A 21,471-nucleotide genomic window follows, 5' to 3' on the forward strand; every position below is an offset into this window, starting at 1 on the left:
ATGGTGCGTTCTCCATAATTGACCATATAAATGGTCATAAAACAGGCCTCAACAGATAACAAGAAGATTGAAATAATCCCATGCACCCTATCAGACCATAGCAGACTATGGCTGGCTGGTCTTTCTTCTTCTTCTTCTTCTTCTTCTTCTTCTTCTTCTTCTTCTTCTTCTTCTTCTTCTTCTTCAAATATTTATTTATTTTTGTCTATATGAGTATACTGTTTCTCTCTTGAGACACACCAGAAGAGAGCATCAGATTCCATTACAGATGGTTGTGAGCCACCATGTGGTTGCTGGGAATTGAACTCAGGACCTTTGGAAGAGCAGTCAGTTCTCTTAAACACTGAGCCATCTCTCTTTGCTAGCAAGGCCATGAGTCAAGCTGGAGAGCATGATGATAGAGCCACAGGGCCTCTCAGGCCTCTCACTTCTTTACTCTTGCTGAAAAATGGGAATGCCAGGACAGGAAAGCAGGAGTAGGTGGGTTAGTGAGCGAGGGAGGGGGGAGAGGATAGGGGGTTTTGGAGGGGAAATGAGGAAAGGGGATAAAATTTGAAATGAAAATAAAGAAAATATCTAATAAAAAAGGAAAAACCGCTCAGCCTCAGCAGCAGCGGTCGCCATCTGGGTTCCGGGACTCCGCAGGACCTAGGAAATTAGTCTGAACAGGTTAGAGGGTGCACCAGAGAACCAGACAGCTTCTGGGACGGGCGGAAGCACAGAGCCGCTGAGGCAGCACCCTTGGCGGGCCGCAGACAGCCGGCCACCGTCCGGACCAGAGGACAGGTGTCCGCCTGGCTCGTGAGGCGGCCTCAGCCTCAGGAGCAGCGGTCACCATCTTGGTTCTAGGACTCCCTGGAACTTAGGAATTTAGTCTGCACAGGTGAGAGTCTGCACCACAGAAGCTGACAGCTTCTGGGAACTGCCAAAGCAACACAGCTTCTGAGAGAGGCCCTGTTTTGGGCCTTCTTCTTCGACCAGGAGGAGGTCCAAAAACAAGATATCTGCACACCTTCCCTGTAAGAGAGCTTGCCAGCAGAGTGCTCTGAGCACTGAAACTCAGAGGAGAGAATCTGTCTCCCAGGTCTGCTGAGAGACGGTAACAGAATCACCAGAAGAACAATCTCTAAACAGAGTCAACTATAACTACTAACTCCAGAGATTACCAGATGGCGAAAGGTAAACGTAGGAATCCTACTAACAGGAACCAAGACCACTCACCATCATCAGAACCCAGCACTCCCACTTCGCCCAGTCCAGGGCACCCCAACACACCCGAAAACCTAGACCTAGATTTAAAAGCATATCTCATGATGATGGTAGAGGACATCAAGAAGGACTTTAATAAATCACTTAAAGAAATACAGGAGAACACTGCTGAAGAGTTACAAGTCCTTAAAGAAAAACAGGAAAACACAATCAAACAGGTAGAAGTCCTTACAGAAAAAGAGGAAAAAACATACAAACAGGTGATGGAAATGAACAAAACCATACTAGACCTAAAAAGGGAAGTAGAAACAATAAAGAAAACACAAAGTGAGGCAACACTGGAGATAGAAACCCTAGGAAAGAAATCTGGAACCATAGATTTGAGCATCAGCAACAGAATACAAGAGATGGAAGAGAGAATCTCAGGTGCAGAAGATTCCATAGAGAACATCGGCACAACAATCAAAGAAAATGGAAAATGCAAAAAGATCCTAACTCAAAATATGCAGGAAATCCAGGACACAATGAGAAGACCAAACCTACGGATAATAGGAGTGGATGAGAATGAAGATTTTCAACTCAAAGGACCAGCAAATATCTTCAACAAAATTATTGAAGAAAACTTCCCAAATATAAAGAAAGAGATACCTATGAACATACAAGAAGCCTACAGAACTCCAAATAGACTGGACCAGAAAAGAAATTCCTCCCGACACATAATAATCAGAACAACAAATGCACTAAATAAAGATAGAATACTAAAAGCAGTAAGGGATAAAGGTCAAGTAACATACAAAGGCAAGCCTATCAGAATTACACCAGATTTTTCACCAGAGACTATGAAAGCCAGAAGAGCCTGGACAGATGTTATACAGACACTAAGAGAACACAAATTCCAGCCCAGGCTACTATACCCAGCCAAACTCTCAATTACCATAGATGGAGAAACCAAAGTATTCCACGACAAAACCAAATTCACACATTATCTCTCCACGAATCCAGCCCTTCAAAGGTTAATAACAGAAAAAAACCAATACAAGAACGGGAACAATGCCCTAGAAAAAACAAGAAGGTAATCCCTCAACAAACCTAAAAGAAGACAGCCACAAGAACAGAATGCCAACTTTAACAACAAAAATAACACGAAGCGACAATTACTTTTCCTTAATATCTCTTAACATCAATGGTCTCAACTCCCCAATAAAAAGACATAGACTAACAAACTGGCTACACAAACAAGACCCAACATTTTGCTGTTTACAGGAGACACATCTCAGAGAAAAAGATAGACACTACCTCAGAATAAAAGGCTGGAAAACAATTTTCCAAGCAAATGGTATGAAGAAACAAGCTGGAGTAGCCATCCTAATATCTGATAAGATTGACTTCCAACCCAAAGTCATCAAAAAAGACAAGGAGGGGCACTTCGTTCTCATCAAAGGTAAAATCCTCCAAGAGGAACTCTCAATTCTGAATATCTATGCTCCAAATACAAGGGCAGCCACATTCATTAAAGAAACTTTAGTAAAGCTCAAAGCACACATTGCACCTCACACGATAATAGTGGGAGACTTCAACACACCACTTTCACCAATGGACAGATCATGGAAACAGAAACTAAACAGGGACACACTAAAACTAACAGAAGTGATTAAACAAATGGATCTGACAGATATCTACAGAACATTTTATCCTAAAACAAAAGGATATACCTTCTTCTCAGCACCTCATGGTACCTTCTCCAAAATTGACCACATAATAGGTCACAAAACAGGCCTCAACAGACTCAAAAATATTGAAATTTTCCCATGTATCCTATCAGATCACCATGCACTAAGGCTGATCTTCAATAACAAAAAAAATAACAGAAAGCCAACACTCACGTGGAAACTGAACAACACTCTTCTCAATGATACCTTGGTCAAGGAAGGAATAAAGAAAGAAATTAAAGACTTTTTAGAGTTTAATGAAAATGAAGCCACAACGTACCCAAACCTTTGGGACACAATGAAAGCATTTCTAAGAGGGAAACTCATAGCTCTGAGTGCCTCCATGAAGAAACGGGAGAGAGCACATACGAGCAGCTTGACAACACATCTAAAAGCTCTAGAAAAAAAGGAAGCAAATTCACCCAAGAGGAGTAGACGGCAGGAAATAATCAAACTCAGGGGTGAAATCAACCAAGTGGAAACAAGAAGAACTATTCAAAGAATTAACCAAACGAGGAGTTGGTTCTTTGAGAAAATCAACAAGATAGATAAACCCTTAGCTAGACTCACTAGAGGGCACAGAGACAAAATCCTAATTAACAAAATCAGAACTGAAAAGGGAGACATAACAACAGATCCTGAAGAAATCCAAAACACCATCAGATCCTTCTACAAAAGGCTATACTCAACAAAACTGGAAAACCTGGACGAAATGGACAAATTTCTGGACAGATACCAGGTACCAAAGTTGAATCAGGATCAAGTTGACCTTCTAAACAGTCCCATATCCCCTAAAGAAATAGAAGCAGTTATAAATAGTCTCCCAGCCAAAAAAAGCCCAGGACCAGACGGGTTTAGTGCAGAGATCTATCAGACCTTCAAAGAAGATCTAATTCCAGTTCTGCACAAACTTTTTCACAAGATAGAAGTAGAAAGTACTCTACCCAACTCATTTTATGAAGCCACTATTACTCTGATACCTAAACCACAGAAAGATCCAACAAAGATAGAGAACTTCAGACCAATTTCTCTTATGAATATCGATGCAAAAATCCTCAATAAAATTCTCGCTAACCGAATCCAAGAACACATTAAAGCAATCATCCATCCTGACCAAGTAGGTTTTATTCCAGGGATGCAGGGATGGTTTAATATACAAAAATCCATCAATGTAATCCACTATATAAACAAACTTAAAGACAAAAACCACATGATCATCTCGTTAGATGCAGAAAAAGCATTTGACAAGATCCAACACCCATTCATGATAAAAGTTCTGGAAAGATCAGGAATTCAAGGCCTATACCTAAACATGATAAAAGCAATCTACAGCAAACCAGTAGCCAACATCAAAGTAAATGGAGAGAAGCTGGAAGCAATCCCACTAAAATCAGGGACTAGACAAGGCTGCCCACTTTCTCCCTACCTTTTCAACATAGTACTTGAAGTATTAGCCAGAGCAATTCGACAACAAAAGGAGATCAAGGGGATACAAATTGGAAAGGAGGAAGTCAAATATCACTTTTTGCAGATGATATGATACTATATATAAGTGACCCTAAAAATTCCACCAGAGAACTCCTAAACCTGATAAACAGCTTCGGTGAAGTAGCTGGATATAAAATTAACTCAAACAAGTCAATGGCCTTTCTCTACACAAAGAATAAACAGGCTGAGAAAGAAATTAGGGAAACAACACCCTTCTCAATAGTCACAAATAATATAAAATATCTCGGCGTGACTCTAACTAAGGAAGTGAAAGATCTGTATGATAAAAACTTCAAGTCTCTGAAGAAAGAAATTAAAGAAGATCTCAGAAGATGGAAAGATCTCCCATGCTCATGGATTGGCAGGATCAACATTGTAAAAATGGCTATCTTGCCAAAAGCAATCTACAGATTCAATGCAATCCCCATCAAAATTCCAACTCAATTCTTCAACGAATTAGAAGGAGCAATTTGCAAATTCATCTGGAATAACAAAAAACCTAGGATAGCAAAAACTCTTCTCAAGGATAAAAGAACCTCTGGTGGAATCACCATGCCTGACCCAAAGCTTTACTACAGAGCAATTGTGATAAAAATTGCATGGTACTGGTATAGAGACAGACAAGTAGACCAATGGAATAGAATTGAAGACCCAGAAATGAACCCACACACCTATGGTCACTTGATCTTCGACAAGGGAGCTAAAACCATCCAGTGGAAGAAAGACAGCATTTTCAACAATTGGTGCTGGCACAACTGGTTGTTATCATGTAGAAGAATGCGAATCGATCCATACTTATCTCCTTGTACTAAGGTCAAATCTAAATGGATCAAAGAACTTCACATAAAACCAGAGACACTGAAACTTATAGAGGAGAAAGTGGGGAAAAGCCTTGAAGATATGGGCACAGGGGAAAAATTCCTGAACAGAACAGCAATGGCTTGTGCTGTAAGATGGAGAATTGACAAATGGGACCTAATGAAACTCCAAAGTTTCTGCAAGGCAAAAGACACCGTCAATAAGACAAAGAGACCACCAACAGATTGGGAAAGGATCTTTACCTATCCTAAATCAGATAGGGGACTAATATCCAACATATATAAAGAACTCAAGAAGGTGGACTTCAGAAAATCAAATAACCCCATTAAAAAATGGGGCTCAGAACTGAACAAAGAATTCTCACCTGAGGAATACCGAATGGCAGAGAAGCACCTGAAAAAATGTTCAACATCCTTAATCATCAGGGAAATGCAAATCAAAGCAACCCTGAGATTCCACCTCACACCAGTCAGAATGGCTAAGATCAAAAATTCAGGTGACAGCAGATGCTGGCGAAGATGTGGAGAAAGAGGAACACTCCTCCATTGTTGGTGGGATTGCAGGCTTGTACAACCACTCTGGAAATCTGTCTGGCGGTTCCTCAGAAAATTGGACATAGTACTACCGGAGGATCCAGCAATACCTCTCCTGGGCATATATCCAGAAGATGCCCCAAGTGGTAAGAAGGACACATGCTCCACTATGTTCATAGCAGCCTTATTTATAATAGCCAGAAGCTGGAAAGAACCCAGATGCCCCTCAACAGAGGAATGGATACAGAAAATGTGGTACATCTACACAATGGAGTACTACTCAGCTATTAAAAAGAATGAATTTATGAAATTCCTAGCCAAATGGATGGACCTGGAGGGCATCATCCTGAGTGAGGTAACACATTCACAAAGGAACTCACACAATATGTACTCACTGATAAGTGAATATTAGCCCAAAACCTAGGATACCCAAGATATAAGATACAATTTCCTAAACACATGAAACTCAAGAAAAATGAAGACTGAAGTGTGGACACTATGCCCCTCCTTAGAAGTGGGAACAAAACACCCTTGGAAGGAGTTACAGAGACAAAGTTTGGAGCTGAGATGAAAGGATGGACCATGTAGAGACTGCCTTATCCAGGGATCCACCCCATAATCAGCATCCAAACGCTGACACCATTGCATACACTAGCAAGATTTTATCGAAAGGACCCAGATGTGGCTGTCTCTTGTGAGACTATGCCGGGGCCTAGCAAACACAGAAGTGGATGCCCACAGTCAGCTAATGGATGGATCACAGGGCTCCCAATGGAGGAGCTAGAGAAAGTACCCAAGGAGCTAAAGGGATCTGCAACCCTATAGGTGGATCAACATTATGAACTAACCAGTACCCCGGAGCTCTTGACTCTAGCTGCATATGTCTCAAAAGATGGCCTAGTCGGCCATCACTGGAAAGAAAGGCCCATTGGACACACAAACTTTATATGCCCCAGAACAGGGGAACGCCAGGGCCAAAAAGGGGGAGTGGGCGGGTAGGGGAGTGGGGGTGGGTGGGTATGGGGGACTTTAGGTATAGCATTGGAAATGTAAATGAGCTAAATACCTAATAAAAAATGGAAAGAAAAAAAAAAAGAAAAAACCAAATATCTAAGGTTACAATATTTAGAGTTCTTTGATTATCGCATTCAGGAATTTTTCCCCCAAAGGATAAAAATACCAAATAGCACTTTAAGAGTCATTTTATGTATTTTCTGCGTGATATTTTAATGTGTACAAAACAAAATGCATATATATGTACATGCATACATAATCTCATATACACATAGAATAGTCATTCTCTGTAGATTGTTATCCTCACATATTTAAGAAACTCTGATCCATAAAAGGAGGTAACGTTCACAGATACTGAGTTAGAAGTCAAGATGACAGCTTGGTTTTATATTGCACCAAGGTTAAAGCCAGTATGGTCCCTTGCATTTAATATATAAGCTCTACACAATGTCACTGTACCTCCTCCCTCCCCACCCCCCAAAGAACAGAAGAAAGAGCCAATTGTACCCTTGAGAAATTTAAAAATTCCTCCACATTAATAGTCCTCACAGTTTGTTTTGTTTTGTTTTCAATATAGCTACCTTTATAAGGATTTGCAATGACAAGATAATTGGAAGTCTGTGTGAATTAATGTCTTCTTTCCCTGCAGCGTTCATAGCATTCTCTACGAATCCAGAGCTGGCTAAAAAGATTAGGCTGTTTTTCGCACTAGCTCCAGTGGCCACAGTAAAATACACTCGAAGCCCAATGAAAAAATTAACCACCCTTTCCAGGAAAGCTGTCAAGGTATGTGAATTCCTCTAAAGAGGGAGGAACTGTAAATCCCCCTGTTTCCATAGATACCAAGAGAATCCATGGCATCTTTAAAACTGTTATGGGTGTAAATTGATGATCAAGCTTCCATGGAGGTTTGCTGATGACCTATCTTATCAGTGAGCTCAGAGAACTTGACCTGATGCCTCCTGCTCTAGGGTCTTTATCTCTGTCTACAGAACATCTCTCCAGTATCACCTCCCAATCGCAGCTCAAGTGAGATCTGACTTGCTATTTCTGAGGAATCCTATTCCAGTTCCAACTTCAGTTCCCTTTTCCCACATATTCAGTACCTGTCATCTGCAGTACTTTGATAAAGGGTTTTCTAAGTGGAGTGAAATAGCTTCCTATGGTTTTGCGATGTATTTTGCTGCTGATGGCTAAGCATTTCTTTTACACACACTTGAAGATTGCTTAGGTAACTTCTTTTGAGGAACATCTATTTAATTCTACCCCCCATTTAATTGAATTTTTATGTCACTAAACTGAATCCCTGGCATATTTTGAATGTCAACCACATCAGATTTTGCAAATATTCTCTCCCTTTCCGTGTGGCCGTTTGTTGCTTCCTCTGCTATTCAGAAGCCTCCAAGTTTTATAAAATCCTATCTGACTACTTTTGATTTTGTTTCTGTATTAGTCAGGGTTTTACTGCTGTGAACAGACACCATGATCAAGGCAACTCTGGCTACAGGTTCAGAGGTTCAGTTCATTATCATCATGGCAGGAGCATGGCAGCATCCAGACAAATGTGGGGCTGGAGAGGCTGAGAGGTCTACATCTTCATCCAAAAGCAGACAGAAGAAGACTCCAAATAGTGCCACTCCCTAGGCCAAGCATATTCAAACCACCATAGTTTCCAATGATATGAGGAATCTTATTTTTAAATCCCTTGTTAATTCTAACTTCCCAAAACAATTTTCCTACACTTTCTTCTGAGGGTTTTGGGGTTTGCATGAAAACTTTATCTTTTTTCAGTTTATTTTTCTGTACAGTAAGAGGAATAGCTTCAGTTTCCTGCTCGTGCACATCCAGTCTTTGCGTCAAGATGTATTGAAGAGACCAGTCTTTCCCAGTAGGTGTTTCTTGGTCACATGGCTATCACATGTGGCATTATTTCTAGTTTCTCCAGATTCTCTTCCATTGGCCTGTGTGTTTGCTATGTCAATGCCATGCCATTGCTATCCATGTAGCTTTCTATTGTATCACAAAATCAGGTAGTATGTCTCCAACTTCTTCTTCTCTCAATATTGTTCTAGATGTTTAACTGTAGCTCGTGTCTCTAACTGCATATGTATCAGAAGATGGCCTAGTTGGCCATCAGTGGAAAGAGAGACCCATTGGTCTTACAAACTTTATATGCCTCAGAAAAGGGGAACAACAGGGCCAAGAAGTGGGAGTGGGTGGGTAGGGGAGTGGGGGAGGAGGGCATGGGGGACTTTTGGGATAGCATTGGAAATGTAAATGAAGAAAATACCTAATTTTTTTTAAAAAGAATGTTAGGATGTTTTTCTTATTTTATGAAGATAGGATGGTTGTTGTGATAGCAATTACATTTTAATTAATTTTGATAGGGTCTTTTAGTACATTCAAAGGGCATGTCTAGTTTTTATGTCCTCTGTTTTTATCCACTTTACACTTCTCATTATAGAAAGATTTTCCTGCTAGTATATTCTAAGATATCTTATTTTTTATTTTTTGTGGTTATCCTAAATGAGAATGCTTTCTTTATTTCCTTTTTAGAATAATTTTCTATTGGAATGTAGAAAAGGTACTGAAGTCCACATATTGATTTTATGTTGGATTCATTTATTAGTACTAATAGTTTTTCTCTCTTTTTTTAAAGTCCAGACTTTATTCCCCTCCTGGTCCACTCTCTAACTGTTTCACATCCCACACTCCCCCCTCCACCCATCCCACCCCACCAGACCTCCCTATTCCCTGGGGCTCCATGTCTCTCAAGGGTTAGGTGCATCTTCTCTGACTGAGTCCAGACCTGGCAGTCCTCTGCTGTATATGTGTGCAGGGCCTTATATCAACTGGTGTATGGTGCCTGGTTGGTGGCTCAGTGTCTGAGAGATCCCAGGGGTCCAGGTTAGTTGAGACTGCTAGTCTTCCTCTAGGGTGGCCCACCTCCTCAGCTTCTTCCAGCCTTTCCCTAATTCAACCACATGTCTCACCAGGTTCTGTCCATTGATTGGGTGTCAATATTTGCATCTGACTTAGTTTTGTGGTAGTCTGTGATATTTTTATATGTATGATCATATCATATGCAAATAATGACAAGTTAAATTTCCTCTTTCAAAACTGTAGAAATGATCAGGTGTGATAGATAGTGCATGTCTATAACCTCAGAAGTCAGGAGTGTGAGGCAGGGGGGTGGTAAGTTTAAGGCCAACCTTGGCTACAGAATGAATTTCAGTTCAGGTGGATCTATGTATTGAATATACTTTCTCAATAAATAGAGATGGATAGTAAATAGATAAATGATGTTCTTTGTTCCTTTGTCATGCTTTATTGCTCTATTGAGAACTTTCACTCCTGGTTTATATATCGTAATGACAGTGGACAATCATCTTGTTTCTGATCCTAGAGAGCTTGCAGGTTTCCTCATTTGTGATGATGATAGCTGTGTGGTTAATATGTATGGATTTGATTATGTTGAACATATATCCCTCTCACACTAATTTATTTATAGTTTTTATCGTCAAAGAATGTTCAAGTGTATTCAAAAGTATTGGATCTATTGAGGTGATAACATGATTTTGTAATTTATTATTGGAAGGGGATAATATGACATAAAGTGTATGTGGGTTGGTTTGTGAACAACTTTGTGGAGTTGGTTCTCCTCTTCCAACATGACATATGTTCCAGGGATCAAATTCGGATCACCAGGCTTAAACAAGTGCCCTTATGTGCTGAGACATCTCACCAGACCAATAATATGTTTGCTTGGTGTTTTCTGTTGTTGTTATTGCTGCTGCTGCTGCTGCTGTCTTTCATCCTGCTGGTCAGTCATATCATGCTTTTTCATTTGCATATATCGACTCTTGCTAATTTTGACAAATGTTAGTTGATTGGAATAAATTATGTTTTCCATGTGATATATTTAATTTACTAGGTTTTGTATTAGGCATATTTCCATCCTTTCATTAGAGATTATGTATCTGTAATTTTCTGATTTTGTTGCTTCCTTGTCTGAATTTGGAAGAACTCCTTCTTTTTCAATTTGAATGCTTTTAGAAAATTTGGTATTAACTCTTCTATAGATGCATGGAAGAATTCAACAATGATACAACTGTCCATAAGCTTTTCTTTGATGAAAAATTTTTCCTTATCAGTTCATTATTATTATTTTTAATCCATTCAGGTGTCTATTCATTATCCTCTATTGGCTAGGCATATGCATCAATGAACTCACTCATTTCTTCTAGGGTGTAAGTGTTGGGCATCTAGTTATTTGTAGTTGTTGGTGCTGGGAAACAAACATGGAAAGAGCAGTATGTGCTCATAAGCACTGAGCCATATCTCCAGACCATGAGTTTTAATTTGTAAAGACTCATAGAGGTTTTACTTGTACCTACCATATGATCTATTCTGCAAAATATTCTGTGTACTGACTTCTCACTGTCAGCACTTGTTCTTGGAATGACTCCATTTTTCTTATTAAATTTAGTTTAATCCACTTGAGGACAGGTCTAAGGACTAGAGTCGTATAGAATTGGGCTCTTGTTGTGTATCTGTCTTGTGCATTTGTGGCTGTCAGTGATTCAATCCTCCTAAACTGTGCTTCTCAAATTTATATAGAATTTTCCACACTGTGATAGTCACTGAGATAATATGGGTAAGCATCATTCCTGGTCAATAACATGAACAACACATATTGCATCAGATTTTTAATATATTAATCAAGCTTATTTTAGAGTTCAATGCAGAGCACTTGGTATTTATTTACTGATGCTTCATGTGCAACACATGTTGCATAAGATTGTTAATATAATAATCAAGTTTATTTTAGAGTTCAGTGCAGAGCACTTGGCCTTGGTTAACTGTTGTGCCATTCCACTCTCTACCCTGCCTCTGGGCATTTATTTCTTTGTATTGTTGCCTCTCTATTTTCTTTTGAATCTGCAGTTTACACTGAACCTTTTCTCTTTTAACTTTCTCTGCTTTACTTAATTGTTGCTATTTTTGTTTCCTAGAAATAAAAGCTTGGGACTCAGATAAGCAAAGCCAACTTTCTCAAATCATTCTGTAAATGAGTGCTAGAGCTAAACCTCAGTATGATTGTTACTGGGCAACTAAAAGAAAGTGATCGTTTTGATTATATGCAATGGTTTCTTTGCTGTTTGGATGGTAGTAGTTCTTTGTTTGGGCCTGTCTAGTTTGAATTTTGCTATACAAACCAGGTTCTGATTTGTGGCAATCCTCCTGCCTCTGCCTCCAAGGTACCGGTATCACAGGCATACTTTGTCAAAGTTAGCTTCATAACTTTTTCAATGTTGGTCAGAAAAACCCAGACCTAGATACTTGTCCAGCTGAGTAGACCTCTGGAGGAGTAATGCAACCAATGTTTTGTTAGGCAAGTCATATGTTCACATTAACACAGTGTGTAGCATTTGTCAAGCTGGTATAGTCATTGAATGACATATAGAAACATCACATCTGTTTTGCCCACAGCCACAATATGGAGATGTGTTGTTGTTGTTGTTGTTGTTTCAACAAAACAAAAATGGCTCAATTCTCCCAAAGGTGCGAAGATTCTTACAGGAACTGTGTGCCTGTTACCACATGATAAACATGATCTTTTCAGGATCAAGCTGATTGCTTGTGCACAGTAATGTGTCCCTCTTTAAATGAGTCCTGGGCTTCTGCAATTTTATACTAAACTCTCCTTTAAGTCAGGATGAAGGGATAATTCTTTGTCCTTGGGTAATGCATAGTGATGGCCATAGGATTGGAGTAAAGACGAGAATTGCACAGTTTCTCCCTGCATTTGGGAAAGCTGAACAAAGACCAAGGGCCTGTGAGGTAAATATGGCCTCTTTCTTCATGTATTTTTGTAGCTGACTACATAAACATACTGGCTATTTGATATCATGTACATTTTCCAATGTATGGACAAAAATAGTATTGATAAACAGAAAATAAAAGCATGAAGTTAATCAGACTAGCTATGCTTTGTAGTTGAATTACTTATTCCTGTGGGAATTCAGATTTTCACACATTGAACACTGAATAGGTGTCAGTATTATTTTAAAACATAAATTCACAGTGTAAACATGTGCTGCCATGATTATTAAATTACGGTAGGGACAGTTACACAGAATTACACTTTGGTGAGTAGAGCAATTTCTAGGATTGTGTAGTAATTAGGACGAAATGAAAAACAGAACAGAATGAATTAGGTGACTTTTGCAATGGCCTATTATTGACTTCTGACCTGCGGAATTGAGAAATTTGAACTTAACAGAATATCATTCTTCCCCAACATTACTCTCTTCTTCTTCCTACTCCTCTCCCATCTTGTTATACTTTCTCTCTCCTCTCTTCCTCCCTACCTCCTATGTCTCTTACACACACACAACACACACACACAAACACACACACACACACACACACACACACACACATATATATATACATATATGCTCATAGACTAGTAAATATTTTTTAAAAAATAGGAATTTCTATAAAACAAAACATTTTCAAACTCACAACTGAATTAAGTTATATCACATAGAAATTTACTGGCTCTTACCAAAGAAAGGATAAAATTTTATAGTGCATTACTGCAATAAAAGTAAATATGCATTATTCTTGTTCAGTTGCTGTGGTAATCATCAGTTAATAAAGGATTTCAGAAGAAATCTGTCACAGTTTTTATAGTAACTAGTTGTTTCTAAAACTTTTAAGAAATAAAACTGATCTTTCACCTTCCCTATAACTTGTTACCCTAATAATATGAAATTCACTCTGATGAAATGAAAGCAAGATTTGACTGATATACATGGGCAATGCGTGGGAATTCAATATTTTCTGGTGTTGTGATGTGATAGATTTTTAGCTTCAGCATATTTGTGTCCTTGCCTGAAATTTCATCAGTAGTGTTGCAGTGCTTAGGGGGAAGCTCTTATTTCTGGGAAAGCATTCAAGGACCATGAGAGGAAAACCTGACTGCCTGTTTCAGTTGGACACTAGTTAGGACACTAGTTGTTGTTCTGAAACTATTTGCTAGCTTCTAAGAACTTAAGTAGCTAGTCTTCAAAATATAAACTATCGCCTTCACAATGATTCTGCTTAGGAGGTGTCCACTTTCCCCTATGTTATAGTTACGAAAATTTAGACAAACAGCAACTAAATTCTTCTCGAGTTATAAGGAGAGTCTAAAACCATGTAGAAATGTTTTACCAATTTAATTTACCAATAGAATGCAGCCTATTCTCTAAGGGAGCGTGCCCACAGCATCCCAATGAATGAGTCTTATGAAAAGTTTCATGGGAGTTAGGAGTATTACAAAGATAAAATTTCACAAGCCTTGTGGTTTCACACAGGATCGGTACTGTTACTGCCCGTGCAACCCTTGCCTGGATGGACAAACGTTCTCTGCTCCCGACATCCATTACCTATGACAGTTAGTGATGTTCTACGCCCATCTTTCAGGTATTGTTTGGTGACAAAATGTTCTCCACTCACACGTGGTTTGAACAATTCATCGCTACCAAAGTGTGCAACCGGAAGTTATTCCATCAGCTATGCAGCAACTTCCTGTTTTCTCTAAGTGGATTTGATCCCCAAAACTTAAACATGGTAGGTATAAGTAATCACTTCCTGAAAAACAAGGATTTTGTTGCAAAGGGGTTGAGAGTTCACTTTGGATTTTGTGTAAACCACATTAGATGGCTTCTGTTTTGTCTTTTGAAATGTAATTAGTGTCTTCATAACCAGTCAGGGTTGAGAGTTGACTATCATATAGAAAAACAACTGGAGAAAATGACTTGTTCACATAGCTTCAATTTTTTGCTGTGGCTAAAAATATACCAATAAAAAAATCTCATTATTTTCATTAGAATTATGATTATTTTAGACCTACTAAAGTGGAATCTTGGGGAGTGGTTCTAGACTCTGCAATTTGTTTTTATTTTAAATAGATATTCCACATCCATGAGCAATTTGGAAATGCTTATCTTATGAATCACCCTTCCACTAACTGAAAGAGAGAGATTTGTCTTTCCAGTCACAGCTAGAAACTTAGCATTAAAGGTTCTGAGTTGGGTGGTTACATTTCTTTTATTCTAACATAACTGGTCTCCTTTCCTTTCAAAATATAAGTAGCTAACTTGAAGGGCAAAGAAGGGAAAGTTCAGAAGTTACTCCTCACATCCCAGCTAGACACAGATTGTTTGAAACCAGAGGTAGCACACAGCAAGCAATGGTCTCCATTCATCTCAGAGCTCTGGCCAGGAGCCTGCTCTTCCTCTATTTTGTAGATAAGAGATTCTCTCTAAGTTGCCGAGGCTGGCCTTGAACTCACTATGTAACCCAAATGAGCCTTGAATTTATTATACTTCTGTCTCAGACTCCTGAGTATTTGGAATTGCAGGGTTGATGGCCAGGCTCAAGGCTTTTTATAAAAGCCTTGTTTTATGCAAAGCATAGCCACTGCCTTTGCATATGCTCAAGTCAGTTCTTTAGTGAATCTGTGCTTGCTAATCAGGGGGATGTAAGAATGTCATGCAGATGAAAACATGCCACATAAGCTGAGCTAAGCAAGTTGACCCAAATGTCTGATAAAGACATAATAAAGCAACGCCCTTGACTATAGAGGCCCTCTTTGGCCAAATCCCTTTTTTGACTGTCAGCTAAGGACTAGATTATGGAATGTTATAACATCAGGAAGATCAGAGAGACACATAACCAGCACTGCAGCTTTTGTGGAACTTCATGTCTGAGTGGCCTCAAGATGATAAATGATCTCTTTACAGAGTCGCTTGGATGTTTATCTGTCACAGAGTCCTGCAGGAACATCTGTTCAGAACATGCTGCACTGGGCCCAGGTACATGTTCTTATGTCTTGTGTTCTCTCTCTCTCTCTCTCTCTCTCTCTCTCTCTCTCTCTCTCTCTCTCTCTCTCTCCCTCTCCCTCTCTTTCTCTTTCCCTCCATATCCAAATACCTACAAGATCATTGAAGTATAGTTCCAGAGAGTTCCGTGTAGGTTGTATATGTACCTACCGAGCATGGTGATGCTTCTAGAATCCACACCAACTCCTCCTTTTGGTTACCTTTGCTCCCAATCTATTCTCCTTGTCTTCAGTGTCTGGGTTTAGAGCCTGATTTCCACATATTCTGACTGAGTTCCTGTCCTTAGGTTCCTCACTTAGCCTGTTTGGGGAAGGCTTTTATTTCTTCTTCTGGGAAATCATTAGGTTTGATACAACTTTATGTAAATCAATACAACCTATTCCAGAAAGACCTGTTCATCATCCAGTTAGCCCATGGGGCATTTCAGAGTACAGAAAGAATTATTTGTTCTGAATAAAGGAAATTCTATGGAGGTATTAAAATAGATGAATGGCTTGTGGGTTTGCTCACAGTTACAATTTCATTTGATAAGATTACTCAATAGCAGGTAAGTTCAAGATAAATCGTGTTCAATTATGTTGCATAACTTTTTGAGACAAGATGTGTATGAGTGCATATTAATTCTTTATGTAATATTGTTTTTATCAGTAATTTTTATTCTCTATCAATAATTTCAGTCCCACCCTTTTAAAGAATTGAACAAAATTAGCATAATCCCATCAATCTGTGTATGAGAGGAAATGAGAGAGTAATTTGCATTTTAACATATGTACTAATATCTTATGACCCATTTTAAAGGTGAAAATGGGAATCAGTCACAAATAGTATGGAAAAACACTGGAGATTTCTGCAAAGTTTGTGGAGATCAATTTTGTGTTCTTATTAGTGAATGCTGGTCTAAGCATGGAACCAACTGCTGGTGAGGACATGGGAACAAGCTAAGAGTGGTCCTGTCTTCCTAGGAAATGCAAATTCAAGTTCACAGTTCTTGGGAACTTACTACATACTCTTCTTCCTCTTTTTATATGATTTCCTTCATCTTACTGGATTCTTAAATGTTTCCATTAAGGTAGTTACAACCCATTCTACAAATGTTGCTGCCCAGGCCTTATGCATCTACAAAGACGACAGCAAAAGCAAGGGTGCTGTTGCTCATCTCTCTCCATAGCACTGGTTGAATATCTCTAATCCACTGCTTACACTGAAGAATCTTAGATTCTGGAGCAGTTTGGATTGGGGGTTTTCAGATTAGGCATGCTCAATTGATAAAAATCATGCAGATATTCCAAATTTTTTTAAATGTGTTTTTAAAGCCCCTGAAATCAAAAGCATAGCTAATCTCAAGCATTTTAAACAAAACATACTTAATTTGTAGTGATTCAGTAAAAAGGGCAATGTTGCACATTGCCAGGAACTGGGTGACTTATACACATCTTCCTAGTTAATCTTACAGTCCAGGCAGATGCTACCTTCATTCACATTGCACAGATATCTTGTCCTGCATAGGAGATTGGGTCATCATTCAAGCCTGGGAATAAAACCGTGTTATTAGACACTAGACTCCAGATTCTAAAATACGCACTGTTGCTTCACATTGCTTAAAATGTGTGAAATTTTTTTATTTTGTTTTCTTTTTTGAGACAGGGTTTTATAACACACATACAAAATATAATTTTATATATACATACATATGTATATATCTTCCATAACCATATATATATATAACATTTATGGCAATGTATGCATTTTTATATATATATATATATATATATATATATATATATATATATATATATATATATATACACATATATAATGCTATGGAAGTAAAAAATTATAAAATAAAAGAATTAAAACTATAAGGAGAAATTCTTCTCAAGATAATGAAATTAACTGCTTCATATAAATGTGGATTTATCTGCCTCCTTAATTCAACAGGGGTGACAGATGGCAAAAAAAAAAAAAAAAAAAAAAAACCCAGAATCAAGGAAACTGTACGTGTCTGAATACTTCTACTCGTATATTTAAAGTCTGAATGCCAAGGTGTAAAGGCAGCCATTCCCACTGTTTCTAAAGCTTAGCTCACAGATCTTACTCACAGCATGACACATGGCTTGGTCCTGCTCAGAAATGGCAAGCAGTCATCACTTGCTGAATATTCTCCTAATAATGACAAACACATTTAATAAAATGGAATGCATTCATAATAGCACAAGGGCACTTGCTGGTAGATAGTAAAGTGGCAAGTTGTTTAATAACAGACATACTCATTTTTAGTGCTGGAAATTGTGGCCAATTTTTCTATAAACATATGCAGATATAAATTCCTGAAATCCAGTGTGTAATGTAGAATTTGTTAGTATTGTTATCTGCAGCTTTTCATTCAAAAGATATACGTGGGACAGGGCATAAAAGGTTCTATAGGTTCCATGAAGCAGGATCTACTTTTATTATTTGATTAATGTTCTCATGAATGGGCATAATATCCACTTTCTCTGTATTTTTCTTGCTCACTAATTTTAAATGTACATTGTTTTCTTATGTCATTTTAATGTGTATTTTTTTAACCTTAGGCTGTCAATTCTGGTCAACTCCAAGCTTTTGACTGGGGCAACCCTGACCAGAACATGATGCACTTCAACCAGGTAAATTATGCTAATGCTGATCACAGCCAGTGGCATGCTGCAGTGAACCCGCGAGAATAGCCTCCACTGGAATATTTATGTGCTAATCCCTGTTGGCCTTGACGGCCATTACTCATTGCTGCTAGCACATGGTGCTTCTTGGGTTTTACCCTGAGCTGAGTCATTGTTTCTAATCCTCACAATGGCCACTCGAGGTAAATTCTATTGCTTTCATTTTCCTAGCGGCTTAAGGAAGTACATTGCCAAATAGCTAGACAGTGGCCCACGGATTTCTGGATCTCAAGTGTATTTCTCTATTTTTCTTTCACTACTCATTCCTTTACAGGAAAACAAAACAAAACAAATACTCTCAATACTTCACTAACACTGTTTTAAAGACAGGATTTAAAAACATGAAGCCCATATATCTAATAAAATTAGCACTGTTCATTGATTACTTTTAAAAATGCAATATATGTGTTTAAGATGAATCAGTCAGAAAATGCCATCTTTTAAGGAGAACTGGCTCTACCAAATGGTTAATGTAATATTAAGATATTTCTTGACAGCCGGGCAGTGGTGGCGCATGCCTTTAATCCCAGCACTTGGGTGGCAGAGGCAGGCAGATTTGAGTTAGAGGCCAGCCTGGTCTACAAAGTGAGTTCCAGAACAGCCAGGGCTACACAGAGAAACCCTGTCTTGAAAAAACAAACAAACAAAAAAGACCAAAAAAAGAGATATTTCTTGACATCATCTATTAAAATGATGAATTTAGTGAATATCTTATACTAAAAACTGTAAATGCTCTTGGTTCCTGTTACTTTTTCCTAACTATGTTGGGCAACATAATCATTATTCTGACTGCCTGATGGCCAACTGAGCTAAAGCATAAAACATTGGCATCGTCTATTCAAACCTGCAAAGAATAAAGAGTACAAATAGGGAAATTAATATTTTTGATGTTTTGAAAAATCTGGCTGTCCTCTAAAACAACTATAGTGTAATCTGCACGGATTTGGTGCAGCAAACACACTTTATGGCAGGCTATGATGTTCTTCCCTGTTAATGTCTGCCTTTCTTATTCTACCAAGTTTAGGGTTTCTTTAGGAAGAGCATTGTAGATGCTGGCCTCATCTTATGAGCTAGAAGTCTTGGATAAAAGTGAGGTCAGAATTATGAAGTTCATCTTTGTATTTACAAATGGAAGGAAAATCACTCGTCCATGGTGAGTGAAGTTCCGATATGGTCCCTTGCTTGGAACTGTTGGTGGAAACTCAAACAGAAGATGAACTCTGCATATTTAGAAGGCCTTAATTAAAACTACACTTAATAACACCATAAAGTATATTGATTTAATTACTGACATAAATCACTAGGGATTCTATATTGCTCAGGAAGGGTGATGTCTAAATAATTTAGGATTTCTCACTGTCAATTTAAAAATAAACTAAGAAGTCCTGGCAAAAGTTACCAGATACCATTTAAAGCAGAAATTTAATATTTATTTTTGATTTGCCATCTTCTCAATGCCTAAGTTCTTAGCAGAGTTACAGTGTCACTGGAGTAATGGAATTCCAGCTTCAGGGAAGTCAGGCTAACTTTCATCCTGAAAGCTTGCCTGTGACTGTTGATGCTTTCATGTTGTTTTGGTTTCCTTCTGTCTTTGTTGAGCTCTATTTTGGCAGATAAGTATTTGTCCTTTGTATGTTGCTACGAAGAAAACCACAATCAGAAAAAAAAAAAAAAAAAAAAAAAAAAACCAAAAAACAAACCAAAACCAAGAAACAAAAAAAAAAAACAAAACAAAAAAACAAGTCGATTCTTTCCCTAGTTATACTTTACATGTGGAATACTGTGCCAGGCTTTCTGGATCACCCCACACTCCCTCCTTGCTTCCTGTTGTACACTAGACATGCTAATCTACACTCACTTCCTTCTCTACCTTCTGTGTTGCTCTCTCAGAACTGCTAATTTCCCTTTGCCACTTTCCAAGACCTCCCACTAATAGATGAGAGGGATAATAGACTTTGAATATTTGAAAGCACAGACTCCCACACTCCCCCCCATCAACAAAAGTCACATTCCACAAGGCTCTATCAGTGAGCTCGGCCTAAGTACCACTTTTGAAGAGAACTTGAGACACACATTCTCCTTGTCATGATCATCCCCAAGCAGAATTCCATTGTGCTGAAGGAGCTTCTGTGAGTCCTTGGGGGTCTTTGCTTTTGTCCAGGTTACCTCAGTGCTAGAAGTAGTATGTTCATGGTAAAGGTCGCATGAGAACTGGACTATAGTGAGGGTTCTTTTCCTGGCTTGAAGATAGCTGTCTTCTTAATGTGTGCTCATGTGGTCTTTACTCTGTGTATGTTCCTGGGAATGAAAGAAGAGGAGGGCGCAGAGGAGAAGGAAGGTTATGAGGGAGGGAGTGGTGGGGGGAGGGAGGAAGATATTTTTTATGACCAACTATTCTGTAGAGTTAGAAGGAGAGAAATGTTGGAAACATCATTTAACCTTAATTATGCTTACATTGGAGATAAGTTATTCAAATTTTGAATTGAAGGAGAACAAACTTCATTCTACAGTGCAGATAATCCGAAACTACTTACAGTAGTCAATTATTCATTTGCAAGTAGCAGAAACTAAATCCCTTTGAGAAAAAAAAAAAGCCACCTCTGATTTTCTACCAAATCATCAGATTTTCTCCATTCTCTGTCTTTGAAGCTCACTCTCAGTTTTGCTCAGAGACCATTTCCATTCATTGGCTCTTTCCAAAATAGTGCTCATATGATGACTTTATCTCAACACAGCTCTTGACATTTCACAACCAAAGGAAAGGCCCTATTTTCTGCATAGCCAAAGAACAATGTGGCAGAAAATTGTCTGGGTCAGTTTTATAGCTGTTCCCAGATGCTACTGAGTCAGTATGGTGGGTCTTCTGGACCCAGAAGGACCAAATGGGTTACTTGGCCATTTAGACCAAGGTGTGTACAAGATCATTAAAATGAGGAATGTGTAAGGGAAAGCTTGCTCTGTGCTTAGTCCTATACCACACTATTTCTGTGTCCAGATCTATCCTTTTAAATATACTTCAAGTGTTTGCTTTAATGTGTTGGTGTAAGTGCTCTCTGAAAAGCCTGCTGATGCACAAGTGTCAAAAGAGCCACGGAGCCCAGATTTC

At 38.6% G+C, this 21,471-nt stretch overlaps 1 protein-coding gene across 2 annotated transcripts in view; it reads left to right on the forward strand.

The window, feature by feature from the left end:
- Lipk (lipase, family member K) overlaps positions 1-21,471 on the forward strand; it is a 39,650-nt gene that overhangs the window by 16,553 nt on the left and 1,626 nt on the right. For both annotated transcript variants that reach the window (NM_001205349.1, NM_172837.4), the window contains exons 6-9: positions 7,422-7,558; positions 14,249-14,395; positions 15,571-15,642; positions 18,243-18,314. In NM_001205349.1, the coding sequence (NP_001192278.1) occupies positions 7,422-7,558; positions 14,249-14,395; positions 15,571-15,642; positions 18,243-18,314 (428 nt within the window). The remainder of the gene's footprint in view (positions 1-7,421; positions 7,559-14,248; positions 14,396-15,570; positions 15,643-18,242; positions 18,315-21,471) is intronic.

This window comes from Mus musculus, chromosome 19, assembly GCF_000001635.26.
Source record: "Mus musculus strain C57BL/6J chromosome 19, GRCm38.p6 C57BL/6J".
NCBI lineage: Eukaryota > Metazoa > Chordata > Mammalia > Rodentia > Muridae > Mus > Mus musculus.